Below are 18,095 nucleotides of genomic sequence, written 5' to 3' on the forward strand. Positions count from 1 at the left end.
GCTTGGCCGAGCACCCCATCCCCTCCTGGAGCTGCTCGTTGTGTCCCCCTCATCCCAGCACCCACCCAGCCCCGTCACCTTCCCCGTTCTGAGAACACCCTTGAGGTTTGCTCGCAGGGGTCAGTCCTGCTTCCCCGGCCCCCTGCTCCCCCCGCAGCCAATAAAAGGCAGATGCCAACGAAGTCGTGCCCGGTGCCAAGCCTCTGCTTCACTCCACGTGGATCCGGCCCTTTGCACGAGGTGATCGTGCACCCCAAAACAGGGCCAGGAGGGCCACGAGTGCCTGCAGGCAGCACCTGATGTACTCCACACACCGTACCACAGTGGGTGCCCCCAAACCCCACTGCTGCTGCCCCTGGAGCCGTGCCCTGCCTGTGAAGCCTTTCCCTTGCTGCTTGTGCTTCCAGGACAGCATGACCCTGCTGGCAGCAGCTCTGTGCCAGGAAAGCCAAAGCCAGGCAGAAAACAACCTTTTGAACATCTCAGCCCCTGTTCCAAGCAGGACACCACCAGCCCCAGTCTCTGAGGGGGGAGAGGCCCCATGGCAGAAGCTCTCCCCCAGCACAGAACCACCCCATACCCATCTGGGGGCTGCTCCACGTCCCCTCCTGGGGCTGCAAAGCACCTAAAGACATTGGGGGGCCACATGCAGAGCTGCCCCCTCCTCATGGTGCCCTGGCACAGCACCCTGACCCCAAACTCTTCTCCTCATGGTGCTGGATGAGGCCTTGCCCCCCATGGCAGGCCTGCTGTGACCCCCAGCCCACCATGTAACCCCCCCAAGGAGGTGACACGGTGACCCCCCAAGCACAGAGACCTGCTGCTACGCAGGGCCGGCGCAGGACTTTTCACTTTTATTATAAAAATATCTCGCAAGCAAAAAGAAAAGAGAAACAAGTCGTGGTCAGTACAAGCAGTCACACAGATCCCGAAGCAGCGTTGAGGCTCCCCAATGCCCCACGCGGGCCCCGTGGGTACCATGGGGGGGTGTCCCCACACCATGTCCTGGGGTGGGGGGGACACAAAGACACGTGTCCCCCCCCCCGCCCCTGGCTGCAGGGAGCTGGCCTGGCCCCCCAGCCAAGCCTGGGGGGGGGGGGGGGTGGAAGGGGGCATGTGAGACGCTCAAGCTCTACAGGGTTTAGGGTTTGTTTTTTTTAACGTAGGCCTCGTCCTTAATTTTGCACATCTTATTCTAGTGCTACATAACACGGCAGTACACCCACATACGACACAAGAAACATTGGGTTTGAAGCTCTAAAAATTAAGAGTTACATGTCGAACAGTCAAAACATGTTAAACGGCGCCTGGGGGGAGCTGTGCCCAAGGGGGGGGGGGGGAGAGCAGGGCCTCGCTGCGGCCCCCCAGGCCCGGCTGGGGCTGCGTGGCTGTGGAGGGAGCACGGCTTGGTCCTGGAGCAGGGCAAGGCCGAGGAAGAGGAGGAGGAGGAAGATGTTTGGTGCCAGGGAGCTGCAGTGCCCCAGGCAGCACGATATGGGAAAGCCAGCACAGCCCCGGCTCGCCTCGCACACCCCGCACACCTCCCCAGCCTCGGTGGCCGCGGCGTGAGAGCCCGCAAAAGAGACACTTGGGAAGAGAGAGGCGGACGCTCACGTCCTTCCTTTAAAGCCAGAGTTTTTCCAGGCAGGAGAGCCCCCGAAGGCAGAGCAGGGGCCCCCCAGCTGCGGGAAGCCGTGGCAGCAGCATCCCTACAGCATCTGGCTCGGAGGCACTGTCCCGGTCCCCCCCCTAAGCCCAGCCAGGGTTTCCTGACGAGCTGCAGCGCTTTCCAGCGATGAATCCTTGGGTTTTGCAAGCAAACCCAACGCATCACAGCTCAGGGGCCCTCTCGGCCAAGGGGGAGTCCCACAGGCAAGGAGTCCCCAACGCTGCCCCAAAAACCAAGTCTCTGCGGACAGAAGTCAGCCCCCGGGAGCGGCCGCGGTGCCAAAGGTTGCGCTTCCATCCCAAACCGCAGGTACCGTAGCAGTCGGTGCTGCCGAGAAAGCCCCCCCTGGGGAGGACCTGGACCCCGCAAGCCCCAGCCGGTGCAGCCCCGCTCATTGCCGCTGGATCTGGACGCTGGCGTACTCGGAGGTGGTCTCCTCGGGGCACGGGGCAGGCCGCCGGGGCGCCTTGCTGAGGTGCACCATGTCCAGGTCTGCATAGGTGAGGTTGTCGTTGCTGGCGGGCGCCTGGCTGCCCTGGATGCAGGCGTACTCCGACTGCTGGCTCACCTCGATGACCCGCTGGACGTTCTTCTTCTCTTTGGTGAAGTTCAGGTCAGCGTAGGTCATGTTGTTGGGGTCGGAGTCCTGCGTGAGATACCAAAAGGTTTTCCTCCGAGGGCACAAGCGAGGACCCCCCTGTGCCCACCCCACTGCTGCTTGCCCTGGGACAGCTCAGCCTCTGCTCATGCAGCAGGAGCTATGCCAGCAGCCAGCTGGGACAACCCTGCAGCAATGTTTTCACCCCGTGCCTTCAAACCAGTGGCCACTGACACGGCTCAGAGCCAACAGGAGCCGAGAGCCACCACCAGGCCTTGCAGAGGTGTCTCCCAGGGGGTCCCTTGCTGATGCCAACCCCGTCACCACCATCCTGGTCAGGGCCTCACGCAGCAGCCCCCAACCCTTCTAATGACACCAGCTGCACGCTGCCCACACGGGAGCCAGCACAGGCTGGGTGGGACGGACAGATTGCTGCTGATCACGACATCGCACACAACCACGTCACCGCACACAGAACTCCTCCACGAAGAGCCTCCTTCGCCACCGCGCAGCTGGTTCCAGTCATCGCAACCCAACCTCTCCCAGGAGGAGAAGGAAAAGAGGCAAAGGCAGAAGAAGAGATGCTGGGAAGCCAGCATCCATCCCCAGGGCAGCCTCTCCTCCCTTCTCTCCCTCTTTGGCCACAGCGTGGAGACACTGAGATGCTTCACGCGGGAGCCACCACCACCACCCTACGCTCCCACATCTGCTGGCTCCTAGCTGCTCGCCCCTGCCCAGGTCTCACAGGTAAGGGACACACCTGGGTGGTTGTCCCGCTGCTCTTCTCCGGCTCATGTAACCTGGAAGGGGAAAGGAGACGGGTCAGACCAACCGAGCACCCCGTTTGCCTCTTCTCTGGAGATGGAGCGGGCGATGGGTGACTCAGTGAGGGGAGAAGATCTGCACTTACCTAGCAGATGGCGAGCTTTTACCTGCCAGAAGAGAAATAGGTTAGGAAAGAAATGGTTCAGGAAATGAAGTAACCCCCACTTCCCAAGGAATGCTAGCCCACACGCACACAAAAAATAATAAATCAAGAGCAGATGCACATTTTTCCTAGAGACAAGAGGCTGCATTTTTCAGAAGTTTGACTTCATTTGGTGCAGAACTTTTCCTGGTGCAGAGCAGGAGATGCGGGGTGGCATCAGGTGTTTTGGGCACAAGGAGAACTGAGCGCATTTGGTTCTGCACCAGGCAGAGCTTTCCCGGCAGCCTGCAAACACCCTGCGAGTTCTGCTCTGTCCTCCCCTTTCTGCAGGAGCTGCAGCCGTGAATTTCAGCATCAACGCTCCGATGCTCGAGAAGAAGGGGCTGGAGGCAGCTGCTTCCCTGCCACGCACGTGGTTTTTTTCCTTACCCTTGCTCTGCTTCACCCGGATGAGGTAGAGAATTGCAACCACCAGCAGCGCCAGCATGGTACAGACCACTCCCACCGCAACATAGATGAACAGCGAACTGCCTAAAACGTGAATCACAGGTCAAAAATATCACCATGGACCCAGAGGCAATGGCAGCACCATGAGCCCCTGCAGCTGGGGTCGGTGCAGAGATGCTCTAAGCAGCAGGGACAGGATTTGGGTTCCCAGCAGCACCCCCCAAAGGACACAAAGACCTTGGACTGAATTCTGGTGGGACTTCAAGCTCTCCCAGGGGGGTGACATCCCACAGCCTTGCCCTCAGGGGCCACACGCACCGTTTGTGTAGGGGGAGTTGGATTCCTTCTGGCTTGAGGTGGTGACCCACAGCGTGGCATTCCTGCTGAGGGGGTCCTGGCCCTCGTGCACCACCCGGCAGGTGAACACGGAGCCGTTCTTCTCCTGCACAGCTTGCACTGCGACCATGCTCCTCAGGTCAAACAAGCCCTCAGGGGTCTCTGTCGGCTGAGGAGTGCTCCCCGTGTTCATCTCCTTCCCATTCTCCAGCCAGGTGACGGTCACGCTTCCCGGGTAGAAGCCCTTCACGTCGCAGGTGAAACTCACTGTCTCGTTCAGCCCCACGGGGCCCGGAGGCTCCATGACCACTTTGGGGGGAACTGGGAAGAGAAGCAGCGGCTGGAACTGGTGTCCCCAGGCCCCATTCCCACGGGGGCCCTGTCCCAGCCCCGGGGCCGTGAGCACCGGTCCCCACCGAGCCCTCACCTCGCAGGATCTGGCTCAGATGGTAACTCCTCGTCAGCGGGGCCGTCAGCGTGGTGTGCAGCACCTGGCAGGTGAGCTCTGAGCGGATGTCGTCCTTCTGCAGCGTCACCGTCACGGTGCTGGACAGCCTGTAGGTGAAGTTCGATGGCTCAGGGGTGACATTGGGCAGCTGAGCCTGAATCAGGGTCTTGTCCTTGAACCACTTCACGCGGATGTCACGGGGGAAGAACCCCCAGGAGTTGCAGGTGAAGGATGCCGTCTTCCCTGGCTCCACTCGGTCACTGGGCCCGGACACAGTGGGGTTGGAGGGTCTGGCTGTGGGAGAAGCGCAGGTCCATCAGCTGGGCTCTGTACCTGTGCCCCTGGGACCCTCTCCCTGGGCCGGCTCCTGAGCCCCTGTCCCAGAGCAGAGCCCAGGGGATGGGACGGGGGCTGACCCGGCAGGGCTGGCTCCTGCTGGGAGCTGTACTGGGAGCCCCACTCACCCTGTACCACCACCACCGTGCCCTCGCCACGCCGATACAACTCATCACCAGCGTTTGTTTTGCGAAACTTCACACAGTAATAGGTGCCGGTGTCCTCAGGGCGGACATCCCTGATGAGGATGCTGAAGTCTGTGCTGGAATCATCCACTACCCTCTTCCCCCAGGTTGAGGGGTCTTTTTGGTCATAAATGATCTCACTGCCACTGCCCCAGCCCTTCAGCCACTTCACGGGGCCAATGGGACCCCCTTCAGTCACGGTGCAGCTCAGGTTCAGCGTCTCCCCCACTCTCACTGACACCTCCTTCTGGGGCTGGTGCAGCTGAAAGCCTGCCTGGGCATCGGCACCTGGGGACAAACCAAACTCCATCAGGTCCCTTCCAACTGCAGAAGCAGCCCCGTGGCCCCCATCCCAGTGCCTGTCCCCCCGACAGCATCTGGCAGCCCAGGCTCCGTGCCTGTCCCCACGGCACTGGACTCGTAGGCAGCTCTGCGCCGGCACCCCGAGGATGAGGGGCAGAGGGTCAGGAGCAGGCACAGCCCGTGCCTGCAGGTCTCAGCTGGGGAGCCGACCAGAGCCCAGCTGCACAAACGCATTTCACGCTCTGCACAGCCCAAACCTCGAGCCGAGCCCCGCTGCCTCCCCCTCCTGGCGCATCTCGCTGCCATCAGCCAAGAGGACTCAAGGGCACGCAATGCCAAACGCCAAGCCGCGGTCTCCCCTCGCAGACTGGGGCTGTACCACCACATTCTGCACTGAACATCTCCGCGTGCACCAAATTCAGCCCCAGCAGAGCCCAGCTGTTAGCTGAAGCCCGTGAGGCAGCCGCTGTTCCTCCTCACCACCGGCAGAGGAAACCCGTCGCCTTCCGAGCAGCTCCGCACCGCGGCGCCCTGATGCAGCCGACCCCGTGCCCCTTCCCGCATGCACCCTCAGCAGGGCAAAATCCCCGAGGGCTCCAGGGGAAGGGCAGAAGCTCTGCTCTTCCCCACGGCCGGGCAGTGACTGCAGCAGGCACGGCTCAGCCCAGCAGGAGCCGGCCACGTCCCCGCTCCCCATGGGGCGAGGGAGCCGCAGCACCGCAGGCAGAGCCCCCCGCGGCTCCACCACCTATTAATTTTGGTGACGCTTGTCGTAGGGCTGTAGTTACTGCACCTGAACTCAATGAGCGTCTGAGGGAAGGTTTTTAAGCAGCGAGGAGGTGGGAGCATTGCCTGAATTCCCCTGCCGATAAGGGACAACCGGGTGCTGCTGACCACGCCGTAACCCCGGGGCTGGTGAGCGGCGCGCAGGAGCGGTGCCACGGCTGTGTGAAGGCTGCCAGACCTGGGCAGGCAGCTCCTGCTGCAGCTGCCAGCACTGGGAGCACACGGATGAAGGCCACGGGCCTCCAGAAAGGACTTTGTACGAGCTGTGGTGCAACCAGCCCAGCCTGCTCCTCAGCTCCGTTTGGGTTGCGGCTGCGCCCCAACTCTTGAACCAGAAAATCCCAGGGCAGGGGCTCCCGCGAGGCTGCCCACGCACCCTGCAGCCCCACGCACCTCAGTCCCACGCGGGAGCAGCTCCGTGCCAAGCCACAGGAAGAGACAGGCATGGAGATCTCATCTTTGAGGCTTTTTGGCCAGGGCAGCAGCTCGCTGAAGCTCTGCACGGGCCGACGCTCGCAGCCAAAAGCTTCAGGCCTCAGCATTTCCCTTTGGAGCCACAGCAAAGCCAGCGTGGTAGCAGCACGCGATGCCAAAACAAGCTTGTGCCAAAAGACAGGCGTGGAAAGGTGGAAAACAGGTTTGTGTCACACCTGAGCGCGCCCTTCAGGCTGAGCCTCCATTTCCTGCCTGTGCACAACGGGCTGGGCTTCTGCAAGCAGAGCCTGAGATTTTGGGGTGATGCGTGGCTGGGGAGGGGGGGGAGCAGCCCCAGAGCAGAGACCCTGAACCCAGAGAGGGCCAATACGCGGCACAACTTCTGGTGCAGCTTCTCCTGAGATCATCTGAGCATGGCACAGAAGTTGGAAAGCCTCCAGTGGAGCAGGAACGGAGCACAAACAGGGGATGGGGCAGCTCCAGGCACCGGGATCACCACCCCCAGCACAAACCCATGACCCCTTTGCAGACCCAGGGCAGCCGCCTGGCTGCAGGATGCGTGCTGCTATCTGCTTCCTGCCCCATCTGGCCAACAACACCCACGTTGCCCCGTGGCTCATCAGCACGGGGTGCTGCAAAAAGGGCCGGGCACAGCCGTGGGTGGCTGCGGGAAGCGGGGACCGGAGCTGGGCCCCCTCTGCACCGCGTGACAAAAGCTTTGCTCGCTCCTCCCCGCTGCAATCCTGCCTAAAAGCATCCTCAGCCTCATCCCCATGGGCACCCGGAGGGCCCCGTGCGCTGCAGGAGCTGCCCAGCTCCCGGGGACCAGCACAGCCCGCGCGGAGCCACGCGCTCCCTCTGCATCCTCCCTCTCTCCATCTGTCGAGCTCTCGGCGAGGCACGCGTCGTGCCCGGAGGGGAGGAAGGCGGTGGGGGAAAAACCACCCGCTTTGGGGTCTCTGAGAGGGGTTTCAGAACAGGGTCAAGGCACAAGCATCGCTCAGCTGCTGAGAGTATTTCTCGGTTCTGCCTCCTCGCTGGGCAGCGAGGCGAGGGGCTGCTGCTGGCCCCAGCACCCGAGAGCAGCCAGGGAGCACGGGGCTGTGTGCTGCCTCGGGTGCTGGCAGCTCTCGGTCTTGGTCGTTACATAAAACATTTCACGGCTCCAAAATAGCCACTCCGATCGGGCTGAGACGAGGCTTTTTGGCTATTTCCCCCCCCCCCCCCCGTGAGTTCTGCTGTGAGGCACTGTGCTAATTTAGAGATTTTTCACGCAGCTCTGCTCGGATCGCCACATTCGGGATTCGCAGGAGATTTATTATCCATGAGCTTCAGCCATGATACGTCGTGTTAACACCACGCTGCCCTAACGAGGTGCTGGGAGCCCCCCCCGGCAGCCCCTCGAGGCGCCGTGCAGGCTTCCCCACGTCCCCTGCTCATTGCCCCACATCCCCTGGTCGGGCACAAGCAGTTCCCAACATCGGCAGCACCCCACAGAGCCATGCCCCCACCCCCCTCGTGATGGGAAATCACAAAGGGGAAGTTGATTGAAAACCCCAGAACATGCAAGCTTGAAAAATGCAAAGTTTCCACCGAGGCTCCTTCTCTCCCTCCCCCTGAGGGCAGCTTCCCCTCGCATCACGTACGAGATCTCAGACTTTCACATCTCCTCTTCCTCGTGCCGCCCCGTGCCTTTACCTCTTCCCACTGTGTTTTGCCCCACAACGAGCAGCAGCTCAGCAAAGCCAGCTTCCTACCTGCCACATCCCGCAGTGCCACCCCATAAAGCTCTTTTCTTAGAGGACAGACAAGCCAGACCCCAAACCTCCTGGGGAGGGAGCGCAGCCCTCTCCCTCTTGCCACCAAGGTCGAGGGGAGTTCAGGTGCTCTGTGCCCTTGTCACCTGCTCTGCCCTACACTCCCAAATTACCAAAGGGCTTTTTGCAGGCCCAAGGAGAGGGCAGGAGCACAGGCACCATGCTGCCCGGGCTGCTGGAGCCCTCGTCCTTTATTTGATTTCAATCAAGAGCACACCACCACCTCGCTCTCCCGCTGCGGTGAAAGTTTTCCATCTCGGTGACACATTTTTTTTCCCCCCTCTAACTCCACCTTTTTGAAGTATTTGATAGCGCACAGATTGTAAGAGGCCAGGGTTTGAATTGGAGCGAGAGCGCTCGAATGAGTCCCGGTAAAAATAGATTTTCTTCAGAAGGAGCCGGGGAAGGAGTTTGGGGATGGCGAGGGGAGGGCGCCGTGCAGCTGGCCGCCGGCATCCGGGTGCGGATGGGCAGAGGCACCCCAAAATAATCCTCCTGGAATTTCACCTGCAGCAGGGAGGCTGCCGGGGAAACTAACAGGTGCCGGCTATAAAAAGAGCCTGGAAGCTGCAGTTTGGGGGGAAGAAAAAGGGAGCGAGATAGTCACCCAGCGCCGCGCGGATCCCAGGCGGGCGCGGGGAGGGCCGTAGTAGGGCTATATTTTACAGAATGACATCAGAGGAAGCCTCGGATCACGCACAGCCACCACTTGCGAGCTCCCCTCCTACAGCGTTAACAGAAATTTAACAGATCTCAAGCCAGAGCCCCGCGACCGAACAGATTTCCTCCTCCTCGGAGCCTCCGGGAAGCGCCCCCAAAGCCCTTCGTTGAGCAGAGCCTGCAGCCAAGGGCTGGGAGCAGCGGAGGTTTCACAAGGGGGCTTTGCAGTTGGGTTTTCCAGCACATCGCTCCCCTCTGCCCTACAGAAAGGCATCCTGCAGCCTCATCTCTTTTCCCCTTTGCTCGGCGATGGCTTCCTGCAGCAGCAGGAGCCCGTGCCAGCTCCTCGAGGTCAGGCTGGGTTTGACCACGGGGGCAGGAGAGCTCCCTGCAGCGTCTCCACCGAACCCACGTGGAAAGAGATTTGCATGCCTGCGCCCAAAACCATTCACACGAACCACCGCTCTCACCAGCTGGCAACCCAGCACCTTTTGCCCTGTTGGGAGGCCAGGATGGTTTTTTGTTTTTTTTTTTCCCTACCACTGGCTTGGAAAAAAGGGGTTCTCCCTCCGGGGCGACATTTGATTAAGCTCGACAGCTTCGCTTGAGCCATTCATTTGTGGCAGGAAATCGCAGCGGTTCACTGAAGCGGAGCTCACAGCCAGAGCCTCGCTGGCTTTCAGCAACCAGGAGTTTCCAGCTTAGGGCCAACACTCCTCAGTCGTGATCAGGCAATTGAGCAAACACGCAGCGCTGTGGCGAAAGCATTTGCTTTCTGTTCGAGTTTGCGCTCAACTCCCCGCTGAAGCGAAGCTCCGACAGCAAACGTCTCCAAAAGGCCCTGGGGAGCTCCCCCCGCACAGCACCGAGGCGTTTCAGCCCAGGTGGGCAATTCACAGGGGGCTCCAGCTGAGGGGTGCAAAAAATTTGGACGGAGCAGGCAAAACACCCACTGGGGAGACGCTCCTGAACACGGCGCACTTGCTTTCGCCCCACGAGGTTCGCACGAAACGCCCCGTTCCTCCCCAGAGGAGCAGAAGACACCGGGCCAGGAGAGCGATTCCTCAGCAGTTTCGCTCGAGATAAACGGCACCGAAATTAAATATTCTAGAAATGAAACATCCTTGAAAGCAGCCTCCACCACAGGGCTTCCTCCTGGCAGGACAAGAAACTTCCCACTCGCACGAGGGAAGAGAAACAGCCAGGGAGCGGCACGAGCTCTGCTCCGCTGGCCCTTCCCATGCTGCAGCCCCGAGCTTCTCCCAGGGACCGGCGGTGCCGTGAGCCCTGGGGAGGGCAGAGACACCCCCGGGCAGGCTGCAGGAACCTGGGGGCACCCAAAGGTGGCCCAGGAAGGAGAGCTGGGAGGCGTGGGGTGCCCGGCATGGCACAATCCTGCCGCCCTGGTGCTCAACGCTTGGGCAGAGCGCAGCAGGAGCTGCACGCAGTCACAAGGGGGGAGCCTGGGGGGCAGCAGGGAAAACGAGCTCCTGGCGTGGAGCCTCCCCAGCACCTCCACCACGCTGCTGTGCCGCTCGGGGCAGCCTGGGAGCAGCAGCACCGGCTGCTCGCCGAGATTCGCCTCTCCCACGGCTGGCAAGGGGGGGGGTGCTGGCAAACGGCTGGGAGCACCATGCCTCTTCCCAGCCCTGCCTGCTCCCCGCATCTTTTCCCCAAGGAAGGGGAAAAAAAAAAGCAACCACGCTCTCCCCGCAAGTTCGCTCGCCATCGGCACGCTCTAGGTCACCCAGGAAAAAGGTCAAAGCCGGCGCGGGGAGCGCACGGCACACGGTGGGGGAAGGTTGGGGAGCAGGGAGCGGGCAGCACCCGGCAGGACGCAGGGAAAAAGCAGCAGGGAGCAGGCCCAGCACCTTACCTGGCCAGGGGCGCAGGCTGAGCAGCACCAGGCAGGTCAGCGGCCAGGCAGGGCGGCGGGGCAGGAGCTCCATGGCCGGGCTCTTCCTGAGAGGGGGGGGAACAGACACGAGAAGGTTTCAGAGCGCGCACCCCCGGGGCTTGGCTTTCGTTGATTGGTTTTGGTTTTTATTCGTTGTTGTTTTTTTTTTTTCTTCCCTTTTTTTTTTTTTTTTTTTCCCTCTCTCTCCTTCCCCCTTTAAAATGCAGAATTGCAGATGGAGAAGGAAATTGCACTTCGCAGCCCCAAAATGAGGAAGGATGGCCGTGCGACCCCCCCTCCACCCCCCCACTCCCCTCCGCGCTCCGCTGCAGGCGCACGGCCGGCTTGCGCCCACGCAGCACCCACCCTCCCCCCCCAACCCCTGTACCCCCCATTCCCGGTATCCAACCCCCCCCCAGCCACGGACACCGACCTGGCCGAGTCCCCCCCACCCCCCCCGGGCCGTTCCGTTCCGTGCCGAGCCGCTCCGAGCCGTGCCGAGCCCGTTCCGCCCCTGCCCCGCCGCAGCGCCGCCTCCGTTGCTTGGCACCGGGACTGGGGCCGGCCCCGGTGGCGGAGGATTGGGGAGGGGGGGGGGGGCTCCGAGCTGCCCGGCCCCGCCTGGCTCCCGGAGAAGTTGCGGGGGGCAGCCCGGGTGCACGCCGCCCTCTTAAGGTGGGCTACGGAAGGATCCGACCCCCCCCCCGGAGCCCCCCTGGCCAAGGCGCACGGGAAGAAGCAGGGGCGCACATCCAGGATCGGGGGGCGGTGGCTGGAGCCCCCCCACCCTCAACACGCAGCCCAGGGTAGAATTGAGGGGGAAAAGCTCCTGGGGGCTGCACGAGGGGTCTGGGGGCTCCCAAGGGGCTGCACAGGACCTGCTGCAGGTGCACGAGTGGGGGTCCGGAGGTGCCACGCAGAGGTCGGCGCGTTGGGGTCAGGATGGGGACCCTCCTGGAGGTGCCTGCAGCCAGCCCTGCAGGGCTCCTGGGAACAGTGGGACAGCCCCCCCAGGACCCCCCCAAGCGGGGAAATGGGGTGAGCAGGGTGAGCCCAGCTGCTGGGAGGGGACGGGAACAGCAGCGATGGGAAATGGAGACGAGGGAGGGAGCAAAGGAAGAGGGCGCCTGGACATGAGCATCCCCAGGATGCGTGTCCCTGCAGCTCCCTGCTTCAACCAGCACAGAGTCCCTCCCAGGGGAGGCACAAGGACACGTCCTCCACAGCCTGCTCCTGCCGCAGCTTCTCCCAGCACCCGTGGGTGCTTCTGCAAGGCCGGGGACCGGCTCAGTCCCCAGCACCCTGGGCAGCCACACACGACACCGGCAGCTCCAAGCAGGAGCCGCAGCAGGTCCTGAAGATAATTCAGCCCCCCCAGGACAGGTACGAGCTCTGCAGGCAGGAGCTGAGCAGCAGCACCCGGCCTCAGCTCCGCAACACCCATCACAGCCGAGGGCTCTCTCACACCAAGCTCGACCCGAGGGCAGCAGCCGGGGCTGTGCCGGGACCACTACAGGCACCAGCAGCTCCTGCCTCCTTCCCCGGCAGCCGCTGGGGCTGTCGGCTTTATTTAGAGCTTCCCATAAACAACCAGCAAAGATAGCTGAAGTGACTTGGCACCGTCAATCTGCGCACGTCTCAGCCCAGGCGCGTTCTCGTCCCCGTCCCTGCGAGCTTCCCCATCGGCCCTGCCGGGTGCAGCTACACCCACATGTTGCATCCAGCCCTGATTTAACTCGGTTAGGAGCCAGGACAGACCCCAGGGACCTCCCCGGAACAGCTGGGGGTTGCGCTCCTTTGCTCTGGCCCCTGCAATTCCCAGGGAGCCCAGGAGAGATCTAACACGCGGCCACCGCCGTCCCCAGGAGCCCAGGCCAGCTGCTGCTTTTATTTCCCCTTCCCACATCTGGCGAGCACGTGAGCAAGCAGCAGGGGCCCGGAGGAGCCATTTGGTTTGGCCTTTGGCTTGCTGCACAGGCAGCGAGGCGTGGGGATAAATAATGGCTTTGCACGGGGGGAGAGGACACGGGATTAGCTGCGGGTTTGTGGAAACCCTGCGGCGCCGCGCATCCCTCCCAAACCACCTCTGGGAGCAGGAACCCAGAGAGAGAGAGTAGGTGCTGTCGGGACGCCCCGCAGCCCTTCTGTGCTTCCCAGGTTATTTTTAACTAGAGCTCTTGAAGGCCTGCTGGGTTTCAGCCCGGCGCCGAGGGTTCAGACAACCTGTTGGGAGGCGATGGCAGAGCGCAGACAGCCCGCGCGCAGGCAGCCGCCACCACGGAGCGCCGGGGAAGGAGAAGTTGGGGCTTAAAAAAAAGCTCCGCGAGAAGAAGGCACCGAGGCAGAGCAGATGGCGCAGCTCGAGCTTCCCGGGAAGAGCTGCGAGTGCTCCCCATCAGGGAGCATATGGGCAGGCTGCGCTGCGCCCCCCCCCACCACCACCACCCGCCTCCTGCCCACGGCCCCTCCGCTCGCTGCTGGGGGGCCTGGAAGGAGCCACCCCGGGTGGGCAGCCCCCGTCCTGCAGCGAGGGGAGAGGAGCAGGAGCACGATGTGTCGGATGCACGGCACCATCACGCACAGCTCCGTCTGCTCCAGCACCCACGCGCCTCCAGGAGAAGCCCCTGCTCCAGCATCCCACCCCGGAGCTGGGTGGAGGGTTGGGGAAGGGTTTGAGCAGGGCTTTTTTTTTTTTTTGGGGGGGGGGGGGGGGGGATCGGTGCTCTTCTGGGGCTTCGAGGCAGCGGGTGGCTTCATCGAAGGGCTGCGTGGGTTGAGGTGAGCCACAGCTGGGCGGCAGCGCCTGGCGGGGAGGGTTTGGGGCAGATGGTGAATCAGAGCCCGGCAGCACCCAACGGGGCAGTCCCAGACAAAGGTTTTGCAGCACTGGTTTTGCCAAGGCTCTTTTATTCCCCTATCAGCCTGTCTGACCCCCTCTGCTCCATCTGCATGGCAGCAGCTCGCCTGGCTGGAGGGGAATTCAAAGGTGACCAGGGTGGGAGAGGTTTTAGTTCCCAAATGTGTGCCAAACACAGGCTTGGTAGCAAGCCCAACGATGGAGGTGGCAGCAAACCATTAGAAAACACCTTGAGCAAACATCCAGCAGCAGGGTGTGGGCTCAGAACTGTCCCCAGGCAGGTGACAGCCACCGATAACGCACACAGCTCCCCACAGCAAGGTGCTGAGGGTTGCAGGGACCCCCCCTGCTCCATCACATCCCAGCCCTACAGTGACCCGACCATGCCACGACACCGCCTCGTGCTCCTGCAGCAAAACAAGGAGCTCTGCCACCCCGCAGCAGGCTCAGCACCGCCGTCCTCCAGCTCCAGCACCAAAAATCGAGCCCCTTCCAGCCCACCAGGCAGGGTGCACGTCCTGCAGACCCCCTGAGCCTCGGATCCAGCACCCTCCCCAGGCTTCCAGCTTGGAAGAAAAAACACACAAATGGCTTCTAAAGTAGGTAGCTCCAATTACACCGCTGATATTTAGGGCTTCCAGCACAACAAATGGAGCTTCAGCTTCATTAGGTACCCTGCCAACTTAGCCCAAGACATCCAGTACAGAAAGAGCTTAAATTAGTTTATCCGATGTTAACTTCTAACGAGCGATACGCCAACACAGGGGTGGAAGGAAGCGACCTTCAGCCTGCTTCACGGGGCACCACGGACACAAACCCAGCCGAGCTGGACCACGGGGAAGGGACAAAGGCAGCAGAAGTGGTGGGGGAGCACCCCAGACCCCACAAACATCATATAAGGGGTGAGGGGGGCATCGTACCTGCCTGCTCCTGCTGCAGCACCCACCACCAGCACCACAATGCTGTAAAAAGGAGGGGAGAGCCCCCAGGCATCCCATTATCCCAGGGGCAATTAGCTGCAGGTGCCTCGTTAGGACCCCGGGAGCAGCTGTGGAGTCCAGGATCGGCTTCCTCCCAGTGCCAAGAGCCTGGCTGTGCCCAAAAAGCATCTCAGGGGCCTCGTAGGAAGTGCTCCTGCTTTGGTTAAACTTTTAGGGTGTGATTTAGGGCTCAGCTGGGACCTCACAGCCTGAACTCCTTGCACCGATGGGCTATGGTGGTGCCGGGGCTGAGCGCTCTCTCTGCCCAGCGGGGCCGGGGCACATTTCTCATCATGGCCCGATTAATTATAGCATTCCTCAAGCACTCTGCCAGGATCAGGTGGTGCCCTTGAAACCCATAAAACGCCGTTTATGGACCAGTTTAGCTCTGATTGATTCCTGCTGCTCTCTGCGCCGGGAGAAAGAGGGAAGGAGGGAGGGATGCCGGCGCTGGGAGCGATGCTCTGAGAGCATTTGTGGGGTTTATTCCCCCTCACCCCGTGAGGAGCAGTGACGGATCATCCCCACGGCTGGCTGCGAGCAGGGGGAGCAGTGCTCCCGTGCCCCGGTGCCGTGCTGGGGCTCACCCATTCCCAGGCAATGCAGCCCCCACGGGATGCTGAGCAGCACCCAGTGGGTGCCGGAGCCGGGTAATTCCACCGGGCGTCCTTAACGCAGCCCGGCACGGTTCCTACGGGGAATTCCTGCCAGGCTGTGTCACGGCAGGAAAGGTGGTTTTATATCCTGTGCCTGGCCTGGCAGCCTGCCTGCCCCCCCCCCCCGGCCGGACCTGGAGGCCATAGGGCCGGGAGCTGGACAGAGGGACGCAGGGTTTCGGGGTGGAAATGCTGACACGGTGGGAAAAACACTCGCTGCCTGGCTGGCTGCCGGGAGCCCTCGGCCGTGCTGGGTTGTGGGCAGGATCCTGCCCCTTGCTCTAGAGGAAGTTTTGCTCGCTGGCTGGGGGTGCTGCGATCCCACAGAGCCCTGCCTGCACCCCGTAAAGCCAGGGCAGCTTGCGGGGAGACCACAGGGGGGCCCCAATCCTGCACCCCTCGGCTGCAAGGCTCAGGGGGCCATGGAAAGATGTTGGGGGGTGTCTCCATCTAGGGCTTCTCTTGAAACCCCCTGGGGATGCCAAAGGGTCAGGCTCTGAGGCCGAAGGCTCCTGGGTGCTGCGGGTGGGCAGACAGGGTGCAGACGGGGTGCCCATGGGGATATTGGGGGTCCCTGAGCCCACTGCCCCTTGGAGAGATGCTGGAGAAGACCTTGGTCCCCCCTTGGTGGCACGATATCTGCGACGGGGTGAGGATGCGGCCGAGGGAGGAGCAATATTATCTTGATTTTCTTCTGCCTTTTTTGTTTCTGTATCCCCTCAAAGTTCTTTGTTGATTGCAAATTGTTATCGTGAGAGCGCATCCGAGGCTGCAGCGGCAGATAAATGCTCAGCGCGCTCCCAGGCACGGCTGCTGTAACTCCTTGCTGGCCGGGCTGCCTGGCAAAATCCCTCAGAGGAAAAGAAAACTGCGAACGCCGGGGGATTGATCACCTTGGGCTACCTCAGCCCATCGCTTCCTGCTCGTCAGAGCCCTCACTGGAGGTGCCGGGACTGTTGCAGGACTCGAAGCTGGGCTTGGTGGTGGATTTGTGCTGGAGGAGGTTTAGGGGGCAGCTCCGGCCACGATGGGGGGCTGGTGAGGGGCTGGAGACCCGCTGTGCCCCCCCCGGCATGGTGCTGGGTGCTGTTAGGGTTATTCGTGAGCCCATGGCCACATCCAAGGCATTGTGGTGGAGATGGGAAGCGCTCCGCAGCCGGGATGGACGGCGTTGTGCCTGCCCAAAGCGGCCAAGCCCAGCATTGAGCAGGGCTGCTCGTGGCTGCACCCCCCCAAACTGGTGCTCGACCAGCCCCTGGCACCGCCAGCACTGCCACCAGCCCTGGCACCGCTGTCCCTGCGCTCCCCGTCCCCGCGGTCGATGTCCCCACAGTGGCCTTGCAGCTCGGGGCTGTTTGCTTTGGCCCTAGAGACACCAGGCACATCCGTGCTGCTGCCGGGAGCGTGAGGAAAATGCTTCTGCAAGGCTTTGGTTTGTTTTGCCTTTTTTTTTTTTTTTTTTTTTTTTTCTTTCCCCGAAGCCAAAGGGCAACCAAAAGCGCACCTTTGGGTCCTTGCCCCGCTGTGGGGACAGGAGGGACATCACCAGGGCACCGAGCTCAGTCCTGGGGAGCGAAATCCACTTGTGTGCAGTACGACAAAGCGCTCCGGTGCTCATCGCAGCGCAGCCCTTCAGCAGCCGCTCCTGACCGCGAGCGTTAATGACATCCACCCAATTAGCCGCTGCGAGCCCCGGGTAGCCCGAAGGATTAGCAAATGAAATCATCATCGAGAGGCGTAAGCAGTTAACACCGTTAATTAGTCAGCGAGCGAATCCCTCACCCAAACACTGAACCCGTCCCAGCAGCCGGGGAGGCCGGAGCGGGGCCGCGAGCACCATCAGGCCCCGGGGTGCTGCCACCCATGGGAACACGGCGACGGTGGTGGTGGTGGTGGTGGATTTTGGGTGATGCTGTGCTGACCCCAGGGCCGGGAGTCCCCCATCCACGCTCCCGTGGCTCCTGGAACCGGGCGATGTTTACGGGGAATTCGCCTTGCTCGGGGAGACGTTATATTTTTACACGTCGCCATGGTTACGGATACCATGATAAAATTAAGCCCGAGCCTCGCGGAAGAAACGCATCTGTCAGGAGCAATTATTTTACAGGGCGCCTTGCTTTCCTCGCCGCGCCCCCAGCCCCAGCAGGGCCGTGCTCCCCACCGAGGGCCCTTCAGGGCCGCATCCTGCCCACGATGCTCTTCCTGCATCCCTAGGTCCAGGCGCCACCGAGCTCATCCACCGGCACCGTGCCAGGAGCTGCCGGCGCCGGCACGGCCCCTGGGGGCTGGCAGCACCCCCGGGCACATCCACGGCCAAGAGCATCCTGGCCAGGGTGGCCGCTGCCACTGAGAAAACGCTTTCAGCCTGTGCCTTGGCTGCCTCCCGCAGCTCTCCTGCCTCTCTAAATATTTTTTTTCTCTTCCCCTTGCATTTCTCCTGAGAGGGGCACTTGTGCTGGGCTCGGGGCGCTGCCAGCACCGCGGCCGTGGCCAAGCGCGGCCGAGCTTTAAGGTCGCTCTGTGCCAGGAGGAGCTGGGTTCTGGAGTCTCCCCCTCACCCTGCCCTCGCCGTGGGTGACCCAAAATCATCTCCCCAGTCCGAGCAGCAGCCCTGGGCTCTTTTCCCTGCGTAAATCCTGCTCACGGTGCTTGCAGCCCCACCAGAGCATCCCCGGGAGGCTGAGCTGAGCCGAGCCCCTGTGAGCGGCTCCTTTGGGGCACGATGCACATGGGGGTGCTGGGGGGGGACAAGGACCA

At 62.2% G+C, this 18,095-nt stretch overlaps 1 protein-coding gene across 1 annotated transcript; it reads right to left on the reverse strand.

Annotated features, from left to right (window-relative positions):
* Positions 1-882: 882 nt before the first annotated feature.
* LOC311215671 (tyrosine-protein phosphatase non-receptor type substrate 1-like) lies at positions 883-10,905 on the reverse strand. The gene is made up of 8 exons (XM_084296953.1): positions 10,825-10,905; positions 4,891-5,235; positions 4,406-4,720; positions 3,961-4,299; positions 3,625-3,726; positions 3,178-3,199; positions 3,028-3,067; positions 883-2,315 (listed from the first exon to the last, which is right to left on the reverse strand). The coding sequence occupies exons 1-8, from the start codon at positions 10,895-10,897 to the stop codon at positions 2,061-2,063; spliced, it is 1,491 nt and encodes a 496-aa protein (XP_084153079.1). The 5' UTR covers positions 10,898-10,905; the 3' UTR covers positions 883-2,060.
* Between the last annotated feature and the right edge of the window lie 7,190 nt (positions 10,906-18,095).

The sequence above is a fragment of the Netta rufina genome (genome assembly GCF_964035555.1).
Source record: "Netta rufina genome assembly, chromosome: 16".
NCBI lineage: Eukaryota > Metazoa > Chordata > Aves > Anseriformes > Anatidae > Netta > Netta rufina.